This window comes from Eptesicus fuscus, chromosome 9 (genome assembly GCF_027574615.1).
Source record: "Eptesicus fuscus isolate TK198812 chromosome 9, DD_ASM_mEF_20220401, whole genome shotgun sequence".
Taxonomy (NCBI): Eukaryota; Metazoa; Chordata; class Mammalia; order Chiroptera; family Vespertilionidae; genus Eptesicus; species Eptesicus fuscus.
The window spans coordinates 99,045,443-99,067,039 of record NC_072481.1 but is presented as its reverse complement, the minus strand read 5'-3'; the positions used below and the strand labels follow the sequence as shown (position 1 = coordinate 99,067,039).

At 44.1% G+C, this 21,597-nt stretch overlaps 1 protein-coding gene across 1 annotated transcript in view; it reads left to right on the top strand.

Annotated features, from left to right (window-relative positions):
- Positions 1-21,597, top strand: part of SH3RF3 (SH3 domain containing ring finger 3) — a 289,194-nt gene that overhangs the window by 190,761 nt on the left and 76,836 nt on the right. The window contains exon 3 of the mRNA XM_008154106.3: positions 19,719-19,814. Within this exon, the coding sequence (XP_008152328.2) occupies positions 19,719-19,814 (96 nt within the window). The remainder of the gene's footprint in view (positions 1-19,718; positions 19,815-21,597) is intronic.

The window sequence follows — 21,597 nt, the reverse complement described above, 5'->3', positions numbered from 1 at the left end:
CTTGGATGCCTTGCTCCTCACAGGAAGCCTCCCCAGCCTAAGATACCCTCCCAATTAAAAAAATGCCACATGTGGGTGTCAAACCAGCTGGTTCCGTGCCTCTGCCCCTCCTACCAGTCTCAATGTGCTTTCTTCTTTACTTCTCTAGTTGTAGGACTTCTATTTAGCCAGATTTCAGGTGGTTCTGAATGATGGTTGTTCTGTATTTTAGTTGTAATTTTGATGTGGTTGTGGGAGGCAGTGAGTACTGCATTTACCTATGCCACCATCTTGGTTTTCTCTCCTTAACTGGACTGAGGGCTTACTCTGTAGTGGTGAATTTAAAACATAAGAGTGGGAATATTAAAGGAGAAAAGAAACTAAGTAGCCCAAATGGTCAGTGTGGAAATCAACTAAGCTCTCTAAGATAGAAGAACCTCAGTGAGGAGCAGCCTGGCTCCTCATCGCATACAGGCGAGTTTGTGTGGCTGCGATACCTCACTGCAGATGCCTTCTTAGAAGTGGGTGCCGAAGTTGTGCACATGCATCACAAAAAGCAAAAAGCAAATGGCTTACACTGCACCTTTCCTGGGCTGTGGGTGAGCATCACTGTTGTGGGCGTGGTCCGGAGGCCCTTTAGAGAGGTGGCATTTGACTTGAGGTTGAGGGGCAGAGCAACTGCCCTGAGAGAATCTTGTGTCTCCTGTTTCTACAGGAAGCCGGATGGGCAGGGACACATCTCAGGATGTTTTGAAGGACTTTCTTTTCTTGAATCCCGGGGATAAACGTGGAGAGTTAGAGACCCTTGAGCATGATCCCCAATGAAAATTGTGCCGTGTTCACATAACCTTCTTGCCAATACCCACTCACACCTCCTGTCTAGGGTGGAGCACAGCACTTGCTAGATACCTGCTCTGTCTGCATCTCTCAGCTCCAAACATCTCCAAACAAAGTATCCAGAGAGCATGACTAATGCATCAGGACTCTTTGGCTCCCACTCTGTTTCTGTCTTCTGTTGCTGGCATTGCCCTTCTGGTATTTTCCTTCTATGGGCGTCTGAGCCAGCTCCTGGCCCCCAGGCCTGGAATGCTGGTTGTGTTGATGCCACACCTCCAGTGACCAAAGAAAGGGTCTTCATACTTTGGCATTGTTGGGGCAGCCAGCTGGGTTGCTGCTGGGCAGCATCTTGTGTGGATATGTCCCATGTGGAGTCAGTAAGGAAAGGGGAGTCTCTAAAATCCACAGAGGGCTCAGCATGCCTTCAAAATACATCATAGTGGTGGGATTGATTGGGTTTTAAAGGCATGAAGCAAGTGGATCAAAGCAAGATTTTTACCTTTGGTGTTGGATTTTGAACAGTCCTATTAAAATTGCATTCATTAAAGTCATTCTAAACCAAAACTCTGTTTCATTTAAGAAGAGAATGAATACTTACTTTTTACAAAGCAGCTATGAAAAGCATATTTTCTAACTTTTTAGTAGTTCCACCCCTGAAAGCAGCATGTGCAAACGAAGACTAAAGAGAAGAAGTGCCCTGTCCCCAGGCTCTGTCAGCGCGTTTGCCAGGCGTTCTCACCGAGTCCATGAGGTGTGCTGCCCTACACATTCCCAGGAGAGACCCCAGGAGTGGCCTTAGGAAAACACTTAACAGTGCTGGGCCACAGCTCCTCCTCTTCAAGTCAGGACACTGATACCTACACTGGAAGTGGAAAGAGCTGGGCTTAGGGCTTGGCATACCAGCCGGGACCTTGAGTTCCATTCCTTTTGTGGCAGCTTATTCCATGTTTTCATATTTTCACTCAACTGCAAGATTCAGCAAATGTTTATTGTGCCCTGACCATGTAACTTTCAGTGCATGGCAGCACTGTCATAACCTCACCGGAAGCTGTGTTGGATGTTAAGGCCTGGGGCTGCCATTAATGAATTCGCTCGGAGATGCTTGGGAGTCCTCAAAGGCCCTGAGATTTCCTCAGGCAGTCTCTGGCCCATCGCAGAATCACTTTCACACCCAACTTTCCGTGGGGACCTGAACCTGATTCCCTTGGCTTCCCGTCGTGCTTGCCATGTGCGAAACCCCAGGGCTTGTGCACATGGGGAGAGTTCCTTTCTAACCATCTCACACCCACCCTCTTCCACGCAGCACCGAAGGGGTGTTTTGAGTTGGCCGAAGCCCTTTAAAACACCACCACAGTTTGTCCTTACCTGCCAGATTTTCTCCTGTTAGTGTCCCCACAACTCCTTCCATATGATCTTCTTACACTGCTGAATGTTCAATCATCATTTTCGACTTGTGGGAATTCTCTCCTTTGTGAGTTATCCCAGAATTAATCCCAGACAATTCAGGGGACAAATGTAGGTAAAAATAAAATCTCGACAGAGTTCGGGCTCTAGCATCAGGAAGACAAAAGTTCAGATCATGATACTTTTTTATTACTATACAGTGACATTGGGATATTTCCTTATCTTTGAGTTTCTCTTTTAACTGTAAAATGGAGTTAATAATAGGATTCAGTGAGCAAAGGCATTTAGGACTGAGCTCAAAATGGGCACTTAATAAATGTTTGCTTTCTGCCCCTCTGCTTTCTTGCTTTTTCAGAAAAACTGCAGTTCTGTCAGATACATGTCACTTGTGTCAGCCCAGCGCTCTCACAGAAAACAAACATCTTTCTTAAGACACACGACTGGTCCCTTGTGCCTTACTTCCCTGTGTCTGATCCCAGGGGAATCGCCCAGGGCTGGGGAATCCCATCAACCCCCTGTCAAGGCTGCTGTCCCCTTCAGTGGCACCCCCAGGCCCACTGTGTCATCTCAGCTTCTTCCTGAGGGGCATCGGGACCACTTTAGTGCTGGGAACAGTTAGGGACTCTGACCACAGACCAAGGCCAATGAGCCCCAGGAAAGCCGGGTCCTGCTCCTTTTCCGCCTCAGCTCTGCCTCTGCTCAGGCAGTCACCTGAGAACCTCTGTCACTTCCTTGGCTCTTAGATCCTAGATCCCTCCTCCAGCGGGGCTGCAGCCCTTCAGCCACTGAGGGCCACTGGCCTGTGGGGAGGAGGCACCTTTACTAAGGTGACAAGTTCAGAGGCACTGGGGCCCAAGGAACGGGTTCAGAGGCAGCCTGGGGGGCAGCTGAAGACTGTCCTGGCCCAGTCCCTTCTTTGGACATCAAGGTGAGGGTCAAACTGCACTGGGATCCACGATGATTTGTAGACCACCTTGGGATAGATCTGAAGTTTGGTCAGGAAACATTTTCAAACCCATCCAGATGTGAGCTCTTCTCCCAGGGCAGGCCTCACACCCTGTGTGGCCTCCACCCCACTGTCTCCCTGGCTCATGGTGGGTAACCCCAGCCCATGCCCCCCCAGCAGCTGGAGCCGGAGAGCCTTTCACCCTATGTCAGAAGGTGCCCACCTCTTCTCATGACCCCCCTGGCTTCTTCTTTTCCCCAGAGCCCAAGTCTGTGCTGCCTACATGACCCTGCCTGACCCAGCGCCTGCGCCTCCCGGGTCCCTTCTCTCTCCAGCCCATACTGCAGGCTCCCCAGGGATCTGCAGCTGCTTCTGCAGGCCTGGTCACTCCCACCTGTCCACATGCCCCTCTGAGTGTCCCTGACCCCATGTGATGGAGCCCCTTACCCAACACTCCTCATTTTTTCTCACTCCTCCCAAGAAGGTACTTGCATTTACATGGCAGTTGTCTGGGTGACCTGGCTGGAGTGCAGGCTCTGTCTCTCCCCAGCATGGGGAAGGGCACCAGGACTCCCAATAGGACTTGACAGTGAAGCTGAGCAGGCAGTCTGCCCGGCCTGGACCAGGGCCTCGCTGATCTCACTATGGAGAGTGTGTGTTCTCATCCAGCCTTCTTGTACATTCATTCTAACGACATTTGTCAACCCTGAACTGTGTTCCAGGTGCGGGGTAGGTGCCGGGCAGTGCTCAGAGCCCCCCGTGGGCAGAGCAGGGGAGGGGTTCTTAGCTGCTGAAGGAAGTTTCCAAGTGAACTGACTGTGGTTTCAGGCTGAGCCCTTGACACGTGAGCTGTGACATTTACCGAGATGCGGTATTGAAGGACAGTGTGCTCCACCAGCCACTGCAGTGGCCTCAGGGGCTGCAAGGGCTGGCTCAGTGCTCTGCAGCTTCTGCCCTTCGCAGGCCATCGATTTAGGTGGACATGAGAGCACACGCTTTGGGAGAGTTGGGTGAATGAATGGCAAACACGGTGTCGAGGCCCCTTCCGCGTGGTGGGACCACTGTGGTGTCAGATTCCTCAGAGATGCATTTCCCACGGGACCTTGGGAGGAAGGGCCGTGTTCATTTTAATAGCTGTGTTCTGTGCATGGCCCAGACTTACAGTCATCTGGGCCACCCTGAGGCCACGTGTGGACAAAGGAGAGCCCCAGCCAGACGGCAGGGCATTTGGTTTGTTTTCAAAGCTTGCAAATTTCAGGGAACAGTGAAAACAGCATATGGAAGTCTACTGACCCACAGCACAGAATGAACAGTTTACACGAAACCTTTACAAGACTCAAATCCCGCATTTGAGAGTGAAATGATGTCCGGCAAACAACCTTCATTCATAAAATCCTCAATGCTGCCATACGGGCCCAGAAACACGTGTGCCCTCCTGACTGTCAGCATTGTCTGTGGTGTCTGCTTAATGGCATTTCCTCATCTACATCGAGCAAGGCTTTTTAAACTAGGGCTTGCAGGCCACACCTGCCCACCTGCTGCTGCTCTGTCAATAAAGTCTTATTGACCCACAGCCAGGTTCCTTCGTGTAACGTGTCCTCTCTGGTTGTTTTCACACTAAAACAGCAGAGTTGAGTATGTGACGGTGATAGTATGGCATGCAAATCCTGAAATATTGACTATCTGGCTCTTTCTAGAAAGGTTTGCTGACCTGTGACAGAGCACAGCACTGTGCAGGCCAAACGCGTGCTGTTTTCCTACACATCCCTCTTGTTTCTGGGCAACAGGACTTTGTTCTGAGGCTGCCTCAGACCCACGGCATTGTGGCTGCAGGCCCGCCGCCCTTCGCCCTCCGGGGAGCAGCCACCAAACCCCTGGAGTCCACGGCGGGCCTTGCCGCTGTCATGCAGACAGCCCCTCGGTGTCTGAGAAGGGAGCGCTTCTCCTGCAGCAGAGGCTGCAGAGCGGGCATTGCCCTTCCCTGGCCTCCTGGAAGCACTGGCTCCAGGTGTGTGAGACCTGATGTTACCCAGCTGTTAAACCAGTCATCATCTTCCTGGTCCTGCACTGGTGGTGGGATAAGTGGTTACTCGTTCTGGAACACACCGACTTCATGCCGGGAGCTCTGACAGCGAATCTCCTCATTGCCCAGAACTCGATGGTCCTCACTGGAGGCTGTCTCCATGGCATGCGTTTGGATTAGAGGCAAAGCTGTGGGAAACCTTCCTCAAAACTCTTAGGCAAAGTTAGTTACTAATTGGTGTGCATAGAGGGTGATTGGCTCCCCGCACCCAGTAATCGCCTTGCCCCATCTCTTCAAAAAATGTTTGCCAGGTAAATAGGAGCACTCTGGATCCTGCCACTGTCCTGACATTCCAGCCAGCATGGGACCCGAATGTCCCCTTCAGTATTAGCGCAGATCAGACACGTGCCACCAGGTGCCACCAAACCAAAGCTGAGACCACATTGGGTTTGCATCTGACAGGCAGACGGGCTGTGCAGATTCCGCCTGCTCATTTCACTAACCTCACAGTAGCACATTTGACATGAGTGGAGTTTGAACCCCATTTATTGCGTTATAATGGGATTTTAATGCAGTTACATTATATTGGGTGATGTCCATGTGTTTATGGTTGGGCCTTTTCCACCTAGCGCTGAGCTCCCATTGAGGAGGGATGGTTTCCTCCTCAAGCCTGGTATTTGGGGGACACTCAGGCATTGCTGACTGGACAAGGAACAGGTGGGAACTGCCAGCACTTGGAATGATACACATTCTCTGGCCTGAGACCACACTCGGTTTTGGATAGCTCCCCTTTTATGTGCCAGTCCCACATAAGGGGGAGCTGATTCCACCCTCCGAGTGACCCAGAATGAGCCCAGCTCTTCGTGTGGCAGTGATGCCACAGCTCACAGACATTAGCCATGCCCCACCCCAGCCTTCTCATTCTCAGGCCCGGCAATGCCACTTCTCTTGCTTCTGTGACTTAATTTCAGATTGTTCACATATTGGCTGGCTTCCTCAGAATGTGATGATGTCCTCTTGATGTGCTAGGACCAGTGCAGTATTCAAGGTGTTCCATGACTTTTCCACACTATCACCTTTTATTTTAGAAAAAAAAAAATCTTTTATCTAAGTACTAGAGGCCCGGTGCACTAAATTCGTGCATGGGGGGGTGGGGCGGTCCCCTCAGACCAGCCCACACCCTCTCCAATCCAGGATCCCTTGGGGGATGTCCGACTGCCGGTTTAGGCCCGATCCACAGGCAGTCGGACATCCCTCTCACAATCTGGGACCACTGGCTCCTAACTGCTCACCTGCCTGCCTGCCTGATCACCCCTAACTGCCCCCCCCTGCTGGCCTGGTCACCCCCAACTGCCCCCTCCCCCCACCGGCCTGGTCGCCCCACGCAGCCTGTTCAGTCATCCATTCGGTTGTTTTGGTTGCGATGGTCGCTTAGGCTTTTATATATATAGATAGCATAATATACTCACAAGTTCACTAATCAAAATTATGCCCCTTGATGATTGGAAAGAATATATCCTTATAATCACTACCCAGTGGAGCAATGTGGGTGCCAGTGCCCCAGTGCCTCCACCTTCTTCTCCTCCCATATCTTCTAACACCATAGAAGGCTTGTGTCTGTTTTTGAACTTCAAATCATATTTTTGTGTCCAACTCTGTTTTCTGTCAACATTATGTTTATGAGCTACACCTATATTGTTGTAGAGTCTTTAGTTGTCCATTTTCATCACTTTCTGGTATTATTAGCTGAGTTTTTAAATAGACTTCATTTATAGAGCAGTTTTAGGTTCATGCCTGGATTGAGCAGAAGGTACAGAGATCCCCATGTGCCTCCTTGCCCCCACATGCACAGCCTCCCATGACCAGCGTCCCCACCAGAGAGGTGCGTCTGTTACAACTGATGAAGCTACAGTGACACATCCTGTCACCCAGGGTCCAGGGTTTGCATGAGGCATCACTTGGTGTTGTACATTCTGTGGGTTCATGTATAAAAACATGTGCTCAGCTTTACAATATCATACAGAGCGCTGTCACTGCTGTGCTCCGCTGATTCACCCCTCCCTCTCCAGCCCCTGAAACCATTGATCATTCTACTGTCTCCATTGTTCTGCCTTTTCCACAATGTCATATATTAGATGTAGTATGTAGCATATTCAGATCGCCTTCTTTCACTTAATAATATGCATTTAAGTTTCTGTCATATCTTTTTATGGCTTGATAGCTCATTTCTTTTTAGCGCTGGATAATATTCTATTGTCTGGATTTACCACAGCTTATTTATCCTCTCCCCTACTGAAGGAAATTTTGATTGCTTCTAAGTTTTAGTGATTATAAATAAAATTGCTATAAATAACCATGAGCAGGCTTTTTGTGGACATAGGTTTTCTTTGGGTCCATGCCAAAAAGTGTGATTGCTGGATAATAATGTCAGAGTATGTTTAGTGTTGCAAGAAACCACCAAACTGTCTTCCAAAGTTGCTGCACCATTTTCTGTCCCCACCAGCAATGGCTGAGAGCTCCTGTGGCTCCACATCCTCACCCGCATTCGGTGCTGTTGCTGTTCTAATGGGTGTCTAAGTCATATTTTATTGTTTTAATTTGCATTTCCCTGATGACATGATGTGGAGCATCTTTCTCATGTGCTTATTTGCCATCTACATGTCTTCTTTAGTGAGGTGCTTGTGAGGGTCATAGGCCCATTTTGAAGCTGGATTGTAGGTTTTCTTATTATTGACTTTTCAAAGTTCTTTGTGTATTTTGAATAACAGTTTTTTATCAGATATGTCTTTTGCAAATATTTACATAAGTCTGTGGCTTGTCTTTTTATTTCCTTGACAGTATCTTTTGCAGAGCCGAAAATTTTAATTTTGATGAAGTCCAGCTTACCAGTTCTTTCTTTCATAGATCGACTCTTGGGGTTGTGTCCAAAAGTCACCACCACACCCAAGGCTCAGGTCTTCCCTGCTAGTTTCTAAGGTTTTATAGTTCTGTGTTTTACATTTAGTTTGTGATCCATTTTGCGTTAATTTTTCTGAAGGGTATACCTGATAAAGTCTTGATCTAGATTAATTAATTATTTTTTGCCTGTGGATGTCTAATTGTTTCAACAACATTTGTTGAAAAAACTGTCTCTTCTCCATTTTATTGTCCTTGCTTTTTTGTCAAAAATCAGTTTATTATATTTATGTGGGTCTATTTCTAGATGCTATGTTATGTTTTATTGATCTATTAGATCTATTTTTATCTTCTATCACCAATACCACACTGTCTTTAGTACTGTAGCTTTAGTCTTGAAGTCAAATAGTGTCATCCTTGTTCGTCTCTTTCAATATTATGTTGACTATTCTGGTCTTTTGCCTCTCCATATACACTTTATAGTTAATTTGTTAATTGCCACAACATCACTTCTTTAGATTTTGATTGGGATTGCACTGAATGTAGAAGTTGAGAAAAACTGATATTATTACAACATTGAAGATTTCAATCCATGAAAATATACATCTCTCTATTTTGTTCTTCTTTCATTTCATTTATCAGAGTTTTGTAGTTTTTCTCATATAGCTATTTGTACTTATTTTGTTAGATTTTTTTCCATTTTTTTATTAAGGTACTATATGTGTACATATCTTACCATTGCTGCCCCCTACCCCACACCCATACATGCCCCCACCCCCCAGTGTTTTGCGTCCATTGGTTATGCTTATATGCATGCATACAAGTCCTTCAGTTGATCTCTTATCTCCCTAACCTTCCCGCTATAATTTGACAGTCTGTTTGATGCTTTACTGCCTCTGTATCTATATTTTTGTTCATCAGTTTATAATGTTCTTTATTATCCACAAATGAGTGAGATCATGTGGTATTTTTCTTTCATTGACTGGTTTATTTCGCTTAGCATAATGTTCTCCAGTTTCATCCAGGTTGCTGCAAATGGTAAGAATTCCTTCTTTTTTATGGCAGCATAGTATTCCATTGTGTAGATGTACCATAGTTTTCTGATCCAGTCATCTGCTGATGGGCACCTAGGCTGTTTCCAAATCTTTGCTATTGTAAATTGTGCTGCTATGAACATAGGGGTGCAAATATCCTTTCTGATAGGTGTTTCTAGTTTCTTTGGATATATTCTTAGGAGTGGGATTACTGGGTCAAATGGGAGTTCCATTTTTAATTTTTTGAGGAAACTCCATACTGTTCTCCACAGTGGCTGCACCAGTCTGCATTCCCACCAGCAGTGCACGAGTGTTCCTTTTTCTCCACATCCTCGCCAACACTTGTCGTTTGTTGATTTGTTGATGATAGCCATTCTGACAGGTGTGAGATGGTACCGCATTGTTGTTTTGATTTGTATCTCTCGGATAATTAGTGACTTTGAGCATGTTTTCATGTGTCCCTTGGCCTTCCTTCTGTCTTCTTTCAAAAAGATTCTATTCAGATCCGTTGCCCATTTTTTTATTGGATCATTTATCTTCCTTTTATTAAGTTGTATAAGTTGCCTGTTGATGTTGGAGATTAAACCTTTATCAGTGATAACATTGGCAAATATGTTCTCCCATACAGTGGGCTTTCTTGTTGTTTTGTTGATGGTTTCTTTTGCTGTGCAAAAGCTTTTTATTTTGACGCAGTCCCATTTGTTTATTTTCTCTTTAGCTTCCATTGCCCTAGGAGCAGTATCAGTGAAGAAGTTCTTTCGGCATATGTCTGAGATTTTGCTGCCTGTGGATTCCTCTAGTATTTTTATGGTTCCCCATCTTATGTTTAAGTCCTGTATCCATTTTGAGTTTATTTTTGTGTATGGTGTAAGTTGGTGATCTAGTTTCTTTTTTTTGCATATATCTGTCCAATTTTCCCAACACCATTTATTGAAGAGACTGTCTTGACTCCATTGTATGTTCATGCCTCCTTTGTCAAATAGTAATTGAGCATAGTGGTTTGGGTCGATATATGGGTTCTCTATTCTATTCCATTGGTCTATATGTCTGTTCTTGTGCCAGTACCAGGCTGTTTTGAGAACAGTGGCTTTATAATACAGCTTGAAATCTGGCATTGAGATCCCACCTACTTTGTTCTTCTTTTTCAGGATTGCTGCTGCTATTCGGGGTCTTTTTTAATTCCAGATGAATTTTTGGAGAGTTCTTTCTAGGTCTGTGAAATATGCCATTGGTATTTTAATGGGGAGTGCATTGAATCTATAGATTGCTTTGGGTAGTATGGACATTTTAACTATGTTGATTCTACCAATCCATGAACATGGTATGTTCTTCCATCTGTTTGCGTCTTCCTCTATCTCTTTTTTCAGTGTCCTGTAGTTTTCCACGTATAGGTCTTTTACCTCCTTAGTTAAGTTTATTCCTAGGTATCTTAATTTTTTGGGTGCGACGGTAAATGAGATTGCTTTTTTAGTCTCTCTTTCTGTAAGTTCACTATTGGTGTATAGAAATGCCATAGATTTCTTGGCGTTAATTTTGTATCCTGCTACAGTGCCGAATTCATTTATTAAGTCTAATAGTTTTTTGATGGAGTCTTTAGGGTTTTTTATGTACAATATCATGTCATCTGCAAATAAGGACAGCTTCACTTCTTCTTTTCCAATTTGGATGCCTTATATTTCTTCTTCTTGTCTAATTGCAATAGCTAATACTTCCAGTACTATGTCAAACAGGAGTGGTGAGAGTGGGCATCCCTGTCTTGTTCCTGTTCTTAGGGGAAATGGTTTTAGTTTTTGCCCATTGAGTATGATGTTAGCTGTGGGTTTATCATATATAGCTTTTATTATGTTGAGGTATGATCCTTCTATTCCCACCTTGTTGAGAGTTTTTATCAAGAAAGGGTGTTGGATTTTGTCAGATGTTTTTTCTGCATCAATTGATATGACTATGGGATTTTTATCTCTCAATTTGTTTATATGATGTATCACGTTTATTGATTTGCGGATATTGTACCATCCTTGCATTCCTGGGATAAATCCTACTTGGTCATGGTGTATGATCTATCTGATGTACTGCTGGATCCAATTTGCTAGAATTTTGTTGAGGATTTTGGTATCTGTGTTCATAAGGGATATTGGCCTGTAATTCTCTTTCATTGTGTTGTCTTTATCTGATTTTGGTATTAGGGTAATGCTGGCTTCATAGAATGAGCTTGGGAGTGAGCCTTCCTCTTGAATTTTTTGAAATAGTCTGAGGAGGATAGGTTTTAGTTCTTCCTTGAATGTTTGGTAAAAGTCCCCTGTGAAGCCGTCTGGACCCGGGCTTTTGTTTGCTGGAAGCTTTTTGATGACTGCTTCAATTTCTTCCATAGTTATTGGCCTATTGAGATGTTTAGATTCTTCCTGATTGAGTTTTGGAAGGTTGTATTTTTCCATGAATATGTCCATTCCCTCCAGGTTGTCCAGTTTGTTGGAATAGAGTTGTTCGTAGTATTTTTTAACAATCCTTTGTATTTTGGTGGGGTCTGTTGTTATTTCATTTCTGATTTTGTTTATTTGGGTCCTCTTTCTTTGCTTCTTGGTGAGCTTGGCTAGAGGTTCATCAATCTTGTTTATCCTTTCAAAGAACCAGCTCTTGGTTTTGTTGATCTTTTGTATTGTTTCTTTGGTCTCTATGTCATTTATCTCCACTCTGATCTTTATTATTTCATTTCTTCTGCTTACACTGGGCTTTTCTTGTTGCTCTCTTTCTAACTCTTTGAGTTGTAGGGTTAGGTAATTTATTACCATTGTTTCTTGTTTTTTGCAGTAGGCTTGTAGAGCTATGAACTTCACTCTCAAGACTGCTTTCGCTGAGTCCCATAGATTTTGGATTGTTGTGTTTTCATTGTCATTTGTTGCCATGATATTTTTTATTTCTTCCTTGATCTCTCTGGTAAGCCAGTCATTGTTTAATAGCATGCTGTTTAGTCTCCAAATAGCATGTGTTTGATTTTTTTGGATTGCTTTTATTGTAGTTGATTTCCAGTTTTTTGCCACTGTGATCTGAGAAGATGCTTGATATGATTTCTATCTTCTTGAATTTGAAGAGACTTTGCCTATGTCCCAACATATGGTCTATTTTTCAAAATGTCCCATGTGCACTTGAGAAGAATGTATATTCTGTGGGTTTGGGGTGAAATGTTCTGAAGATGTCAATTAACTCCATCTGGTCTAGTGAGTCATTTACGATTGATGTTTCTTTGCTGATTTTTTGTTTAGAGGATTTGTCCAATGGTGATAGTGGGGTATTAAAGTCTCCTACTATGATTGTATTGCTGTCAATCTCTTCCTCGATATCCTCCAGGAGGGTTTTTTTTTTTTTGTTTTTTATGTATTTGGGTGCTCCTGTATTGGTTGCATATATGTTTACCAGAGTTATTTCTTCTTGTTGGATTGCTCCCTTTGGTATTATGAAGTGGCCTTCCTTATCTCTTTTTATGTCCTTCACTTTGAGATCTAATTTGTCAGATATAAGTATTGCTACCCCAGCTTTTTTTTTCATTTCCATTCGCCTGAAAAACCTTTCTCCATCCCTTCACCCTCAGTCTGTGTGCATCTTTTTTTTTCTGAGGTGGGTTTCTTGTAGACAGCAGATATATGGGTCTTGTTTTCTTATCCAATCCATTACCTTATGTCTTTTGATTGGGGCATTTAATCCATTTACATTTAAAGTTATTATTGATAGGTACTTATTTGTCGCCATTTTTATTCTTTACCCCTGTGTTCCTTCTTCATTTCCTATTTCTTTTTTCTTTTTTCTTTCTTTCTTTCTTTCTTTTTTTTTTTTTTACAGCAGACACTTTAGCATTTCTTGCATTGCTGCTTTGGTGGTAATAAATTCCCTTAGTCCTTTTTTGTCTGTGAGCTCCTGATTTCACCTTCAATTTTCATTGATAGCCTTGCTGGGTACAGTATTCTTGGATTCAGACCCTTCCTTTGCATGACTTTGTATATTTCATTCCATTCCCTTCTGGCCTGATGAGTTTCTGTTGAGAAATCAGTTGCTAGTCTGATGGGGGTTCCTTTGTATGTAACTTTCTGTCTCTCTCTGGCCGCTTTTAAGATTTTTACTTTGTTGTTGGTGTTTGCCAATTTAATTATAATGTGCCTTGGTGTCGGTCTTTTGGGGTTCATTTTGCTTGGGACTCTGTGAGCTTCTTGGATTTGTGTGGGTTTTTTCTTCCCTATATCAGGGAAGTTTTCTGTCATTATTTCTTCAAACAGGTTTTCTATTCCTTGCTCAGTTTCCTCTGCTTCTGGAACCCCTATTATGAGGGTGTTGTTTTGTTTTGTGTTGTCCCAAATTTCCCTTAGGCTTTCCTCCTGCTTTTTAATTTTCTTTTCTAGAAGCTGCTCTACTTGGGTATTTTTTCCCACCTTGTCTTCTAGCTCACTGATGCAGTCCTCTGCTTCTTCTAGTCTACTCTTGATGCTTTCTACTGAGTTCTTTACAGCAGCGATGTCATTTTTCATTTCTTCTTGGTTCTTCTTCATTTCCTCTTGGTTCTTACTCATATCGTTGAATTTGTCTTCCATTCTTTTCAGCCACCTTATGACCATTTCTCTGAATTCTTTCTCTGACAGGTTGCTTGCCTCTATTCGTTTGCTTCCTTTTCTGGTGATGCCTGCTTTTCTTTCATATGCGGGCTGTTTCTTTGTCTCCCCATGATCTCTCTTCTCCGGATGTCTGGTTATGTAGTTCTCTCTCTCCTGCGTTGATTTAAAGGCACAAAATACAACACAACCAGGTACGACACACAAGGCACTGAACATAAATGTATTCACAATATTAATAACCCCCAATAAAGGTGACCACCAGAGAAAGACAAATTAGGGGATAGGAGAAAAAGAAGAAGAGGAAAGAGAGAGAGAGAAAAAAGTAGTGCCAGAATGAAATTGGGAAAAAGAAAAAAAAGTAAGAGAGAGAAGAAAGAGACTAAGAAAGAAAAGGGGAACAAACTATATATATGGGGAGAAAACTCCAATAGAACAGCCACTAATCCCAGCAAATTCCAGCAACAAATACCTGGATATGAATGCAAACTACAAACAACTAATATCAAGTGAGGCGAGGGAAAACAGAAGCAAAAAACAAACAAAAATAACACAAACAAACAAAAAGAATAAGCAAAACAATCTCACAAAAAAGCATAAAAAATCGATATAATCAACATTCAAGGAAACAACAACAAAAGGACAGAGAGAAAAACAATTTTTTGGTAATTAAGACAGAGAAGAGAGAGGTGTGTATGGACTTGGAGCAGGGGATTGGAAATCCTATCTAATAAAAGAGTAATATGCAAATTAACCATCACTCTGCTACATGCACAAGCCATGCCCACCAGCCATCAGAGCGAGTATGCAAATAAACCCAACCAAGATGGCTACAGCCACAGAGAGCAGGAGGGAGGCTTGGGTTTCCCTGGTAACAAAGGAAGCCAAGCTTTCTGCCTGCCCTTGCAGGCCTATGCCTCCACTCAAGGCTACAAAGTTTCAATTATAGAAGGTAAACAAATCCAAACAGAAATGGCAGTAGCCACGGAGCTGGAAAGAGCAGGAGGCTAGAGTTGCCCCCTGTTTTCTGCACACTCTGGCCGGCCCAGGCTTCCGCGTAAGGCTACAAAGTTTCAATTATAGAAGATATACACAAACCCCAACAGAAATGGCTGCCAGCCACGGAGCGAGCAAGAGGCTTGGCTCCACTCCAGGCTACAAAGTTTCAATTGTAGAAGGTAAATAAATTCCAAATACCAGGGCCTCCACTTGGGTTGCCAGGGCGCGTGGCTGGCCTGCAAACCACCACAGGCCCCTCGCTCAGGCCACCCCACACCCCAAGGGAACCCCCACCTGATCCGGGACACCCTTCAGGGCAAACCAGCTGGCCCCCACCCATGCACCAGGCCTCTATCCTATCTAATTAAAGAGTAATATGCAGATTGACCATCACTCCAACACACAATATGGATGCCCCCATGTGGTCAAAGATCTTGCCCCCAGGTGGACACAAGATGGCCACCACAAGATGGCCAGCAGGGGAGGGCAGTTGGGAGGTACCAGGCCTGCAGGGGAGGGCAGTTAGGGGTGACCAGGCTAGCAGAGGAGGGAAGTTGGGGGCAAAAAGGCTGGCAGGGGAGCAGTTAGACATCAATCAGGCTGGATTTGAGTGGTTAGGGGGTGATCAGGCTGGCAGGCAGAAGTAGTTAGGGGAAATCAGGAAGGCAGGCAGGCGAGCAATTGGGAGCCAGCAGTCCTGGATTGTGAGAGGGATGTCCGACTGCCCTTTTAGGCCCGATCCCACTGGGGCAGTCAGACATCCCTCGAGGGGTCCCAGATTGGAGAGGGTGTAGGCTGGGCTGAGGGACACACACCCCCACCCCTGTGCATGAATTTCGTGCACCGGGCCTCTAGTTAAATATATAAGTAGGGTGAAATTTTAACAGGGGATAAACAGAAAGAATAGGGAAAATCTAAAGCAGGAAAAGGGTAAGATAAACAGGACACCAAAAAAGGAGAAGTTAGGAAGAGAGTGATGGCATAAAGGTAGAATTGAGATAGAGTAAAACGATGCTAAAGGAAAGATGAAAATAGAATGTAGAACACTGATCCCAAAGTAAAATAAAGAGAAAATAAAATGACACTTTAAAAAAAAAAGGTAAAATAGTAGTAGTAATAATAGTGATTGAAAAAAATTAGTTTCTTAATGAAAAGATGAAAAAAATAAAAATAAAAAAGTAAAATGTGCAGTAGTGAAGGTCATTCACTTCGACTATTGTTCTGTTCGGCATGCCTGTTTCCCAGTCAGGACAGTATTGCAGTTCCCTGCGTTCCACTGCTCCTCAGTGTTGTAAGCCAGTCCTGATTTTTAAGCAGGCAGTGTGTCTTAATTTCCTGTATTCCTTTGTGATTACACAAGAGTCAATTTGTGATTCAGCCCCTGGGTGGCAGTGTTTCTGGATTGACTTCCAAATCTATAATTCCTCTCTAGCCTGTATTTAGATCCTACTCTCCCTGTGGCACTCAATACCGGTTTGTGGGAGTGGGCTGCCCCAGAGCTGGCTCTCCGATGGTCACTACCCGCTCCGATCCCCAGGTTCCAGAAAAACAACTTTCCCCTGCGGTCTCCCAGGGTGTCCCCAACTGGGTGATCCTATGTATTGGGCTTAGTAATCAGAAGCAAGGATTTGAAGAGGAAAAAGCACAAGTGTGTGAACAACGGGTCTGCACGCAATCTGCGCAGTCCCCTTTTCCCCCTTGGGTCTAAGCAGCCGGCACACTTTTGGAATTTTTAGGCTGTCCTTTTGTGTCAGATCAAAATGGGTTGCTTTTTAGAGATCCCCTCTGTTAGCAGCTCTGAGGACCCCCTTCCACATCCACGGATCACGCCAGCCCCAACAGCCACAGATTTTTCTAGGCGCAGACTTCCCCCGGTCCTCCAGCTCCCGCAATGCGTGAGTTTCTCTCTCCCGCCAGGACCAGAGACCTCACCTTATCCCAGGTGAAATCTGACCTTTCCATGGTGGAGGGTAGAGCTCCTCTGAATCCGTGTGTTTGTGCCAATTGGGGACTAGTGTTCTGGGGTTCGCAGTTGTTCGGTGGGTGCTGCAGTTGTAGATTTTCAGGCTTCCAATTAGATCCACTTTCCCCTTCAAGATGGCGTGGTCTCCGCATCCGAGCCCGTAGCTCTGGGAGGGGACCCAGCAGCAGTGGGGGCTGCCCGGTCAGGGGAACCCCGTCCAGCAGTCCCCCACATTCTCCTGGAGTATAGCTGTCCCTTAATTCACCAACAAACACTCCCCGTGCGACCCTCAGCTGTTCTTTCTTTCTGCTCTGGGACAAGGCTCGGGACCCGTCTGTCTATTCCACCACCATTTTTCTTCTCCTATTTTGTTAGATTTATACCTGAATATTTCATTTTTAGATGCTAATGTAAACAGTATTGTGATTTTAATGTCAAATTCCACTTGTTCATTTTATTGTGCTTCACTTTGTTGCACTTTGCAAATATTGCATTTTGTACCGATTGAAGGCAAGACCCTTGCCTTGCTTTTTTGCTTTTTTGCAGTGATCTAGATCTGAACCCATAGTATCTCCAATGCATGCATGTATATATAAAAGTGTTTAACTTTTATATATTAATCTTCTATCCTGAAACCTTGCTATAATTTGTCATTAGTACCAGAAGTTTTTCACTGATTCTTTCAGGTGTTTTTTTTTTAATTAAATTTCTTGGGGGTAACATTTGTTAATAACATTATATAAATTTTAGGTGTACAACAAAATAGCACAACGTCTGTATACTCTATTGTGTACTCACTACCTGTGTACTTGTCTCCTTCTGTCACTTTGTATTTAACCCCTTTTGCCTCTTTCATCCTTCCCCTACCCCTTTTTCCTCTGGTTCCCGTAATCCTGTTGTCTGCATCTATGAGGGGTTTTTGTAGTTCTTCATTTGTTGCTTTTTGTATACTAGCCCACATATGAGTGGAATATTAAGAATCTTGTATTTTTCTATCTGAATTACTTCACTTAGCATAATACTCTCAAGATCCATCCACCCATGTTGTTACGAATGACAATATTTTATCTTTTTATGGCTGAGTAGTATTCCATTGTATATATGTACCACTGCTTAATTCAATCATATATCAAAGGACACTGGGTTGTTTCTATGTCTTAGCTATTGTGAATAATGCTGCGATGAACATAGGGTACATATATCTTTACAAATAAGTGTTCTCAAAATTTTGGGGTAGATACCCAGAAGCAGAATTGCTGGGTCACATGCTAGCTCTATTCTTAATTTTTTGAGAAATCTCCATACTGTTTTCCTAGCAGCTGTACAAGTTTACATTCCCACCACCAGTGTACAAGGATTCCTTCTTCTCCACATCCTCACCAACACTTATCTCTTGTCTTACTGAAAATGGCCATTCTGACATGTGTGAGGTGGTGTCTCATTGTGGCATTGATTTGCATTTCCCTAGTGATGTTGAGCATCCCCCCTCCCCCTGCCCCCAGATATTTGTTGGCCATCACTATGACTTCCTTGGAAATGTATCTATTCAGGTCCTCTGCCCATTTTTTAAAAATTTATCTTTATTGTTTAAAGTATTACAGATGTCCCTCTTTACCTCCCCCCTTAACCCCTTTTGTCCCCCTTCCTCCCCCTCCCCAGGCCTTCTTTAATGACATTGCTTCTGTTGTGGTAGTGTTATATGAGTTCTTTTTGCTATTTTTTAATTGTATTTTACATTCCTTATTATTTTGTATTAGTTTCAGGTATACGGCATAGTGGTTCCCCCCAATATTTCCAGTACCCATCTGCACCATACATAATTATTACATTATTATTACAATACTAGAGGCCCGATGCATGAAATTTGTGCAAGGACCTTGGCCCCCGCCACCACTGGCGGCCGCCTCTGCCTCGGCCCCCGCTAGCCGCAGCTTTGTCCAGAAGGAAGCACGTCCGTAAGACATCTGTTCTAATTAGCATATTGCGCTTTTATTATTATAGATTATTGACTATATTCCTTATGCTGTACTTTACATACCCATGACTATTTTGTATCTACCAATTTGTGCTTCTTAATTGCTTCACTTTTTTTACCCAATGCAAGCCCCCCACTTCCCCATGCAACAATTAGTATTAGTCTGCTTTCTGAATCTGTTTTGTTTGTTCTTTTATATTGTTCTTTAGTTTCCACATATAAGTAAAATCATAACTGACTTATTTCACTTAGCATAATACCCTCTAGGTCAATTCATGCTGTTGCAAATAGTAAGAATTCATTCTTTTTTATGGTTGAGTAATATTCCATTGTATATATGTACCACCACTTTTTAGCCACTTTATTGATGGGCACATGGGAGGCTTGAATATCTTGGCTATTGTAAATAGCGCAGCAATGAATATAGATTTGGTTAATTCTTGGTACCAGAAATTTTTTTAAAATAATATATTTGTATTGATTTCAGAGAGGAAGGGAGAGGGAGAAAGAGATAGAAACATCAATGATGAGAGAAAAATCATTGATAGGCTGCCTCCTGCACACCCCACACCTGGGATGGAGCCAGCAACCTGAACATGTGCCCTGACCAAGAATCGAACTGTGACATCCTGGTTCATAGGTTGATGCTTAACCACTAAGCCATGCCGGCCAGGCTAGAAATTCTTAAATACAAGTATAGGCACCTGATGTTTTAAAAAGTCAAAAATTGAATTTTCCATTCAATATTTTCAGACCACAGTTGACCATAGGTAACTGAAACTGTGGGAAGCAAAACCAAGGATAAAGAGGGACTCCTGCATATTGTAAATGGAAAACATTTGAGAATCTTTGCAGCTGTAATCACTACATAAAAAAAGAGAGATATCCTGGGTGAAAATGTAAGGGGTGGCTGTTTTCACATGCCATATCTCAGAATGGATAATAAACGTTCTTTGAATCATTGCTTAGAATCTTTTCTGGGCTTCAACAGCGCTAACAGATCTCTTGTTTTCTCTTTTGTTGTGTGGATGTCCATGTGGTTGTACACATTGTGGGCTCTGGCAATTCCAGGATGAAATCCTGACTGTGATCAGAAGAGTGGATGACAACTGGGCAGAGGGAATGCTGGGAGACAAGATTGGAATTTTCCCCCTCCTGTACGTGGAGGTAAGGCCACGCTCTCTCAGGCTCGCTTCCTCTTTCCCCCCCAGGTTCTTTATTTCACCAGACCAGGTGTAACATGACTGTGGAGCCCCCTTTTCTAAGAGAGAAAGAGGCTACTCCACAATAATCTAAGGTCAATTAGGGTTTTATTCACATGTCAGTGCTATAAGATTTGCTTTGGTCAGGTTTGAGCGGTCTGTCCCAGGCCTGGCTTGAATCATCTCACTCTGGGCACAAAGGAGGGCTCCCTGTGGACCTTCCCCAGTGTTCATGGGAAACCCGTGCCTGGCACCCATTTTTCTGAGACTCTCTTAAGTGCTGTTGCTCTTGTCTCCCCAACCCCAGAGCTCATACAGAGCTGAGGGAAATGTCGCCAGGCTATGTGCAATGTCTTCTTGGGACTCTGGATGATTGGGCAAGTTCATCCAACTGCAAGTCCCTAAAGCGAAGATGATCTGAAGCTAATTGGAGGCCCATTAATTTCCTCTCTTTTCTGTTACTATGAAGCACTAGGTTTCTAGTAGGTTATGGGCCGCTGCTGAGGAGGAAGCATATTGGATGTGTGGCTTCTGACCCCCTGCTCACCGCTGTGTATGTGTAGGAGTGTTTGCCCGTGCGTGCGCCATTTGTCAGTGTATGTCCATGTGCTGTTCATGGCTGAGCATGCACATCATCCTGTGACTACTGGAGTCATCCCTGATGAGAGGCAGACCTGGGATTTGGACACAGGTTATTTGCTCTAATTGAGCCCTTCACTCCCCTCCCCCCCACTAACCTGCGTTCACTCAGCTTCGTAGGCGACGTGGTTGGTTTGCCACACTTACCTAGCGGTGTGTAGGTGCCAATAGGTGTTTGTTAAACACATCTGGTGATTCCTGTCGCTTGCAGGATGAAGTCCACTTACTTTAGCATGGCATTCAAGGCCCTTTGCAGCTTGACCCTGATCTTTTTCCAGCCTTATCTCTAGTCATTTCCTCCCTCTTCCCTAAATTTTGTGGTCCTCTCAAATTTATTTTGGAAAAGCTGACTAGGACATTCTAAGATCCTCCCACAGCAATAACAGTAAGTACACACACACACACACACACACACACACACACACACCCTTCTATAGTACACCTGTAAGCACAATTTCCTTCCTACCAGGTAAGCTTCTATTTTTGCATTTGCTTTAGTTCCCAGGGGGGTGTTCTTTTCCATCCTGCTGCTTAAGATAAAAGGACCTGAAGGAGTAAAACACCTGTGCTCCCAGACATTTCAGCTCATGGGAATTTCCCCAACAGACGCTTACACGGTACTCAAAGGCATATGTAAGAATGCCCATAGGAACTTACTATGCTGGCCCCAAACTAGAAACAGTTCAGATGTCCACCAACAGTTGTAGTGGTATGGATAAATAAAGTGTGGTGGGTCCACACCATGGAATACTACCCATCAGTGAAAAGGAACAAAGATTAATGCACATGAAAGCATGGATGACTCACAGACACACTTTTGGAAGAAGCCACACAAAAAAGCATGTGCTGTGTGATTTTAAAGGAAGTTCAGAAGCAGGCAGAGGGAGTCCTGGCACGGATGTCAGAGCGTGGTGGCTGTAGGGGACGGCTGAGGGGAAGAGGTGGGAGGGAGCTTCTGGCGTGGAGATATTTTACACCTTGGTCCTGGGAGTGATTACACAGAGGGAGCAACTGCGAGACGGTGCACAGGTAATGTTTATGCACTTTTCTGTAGACTACAATTTAAGAAGCTCAGAGAAAATCTTGTAGGGAACCCCAAGGTCGTGGCA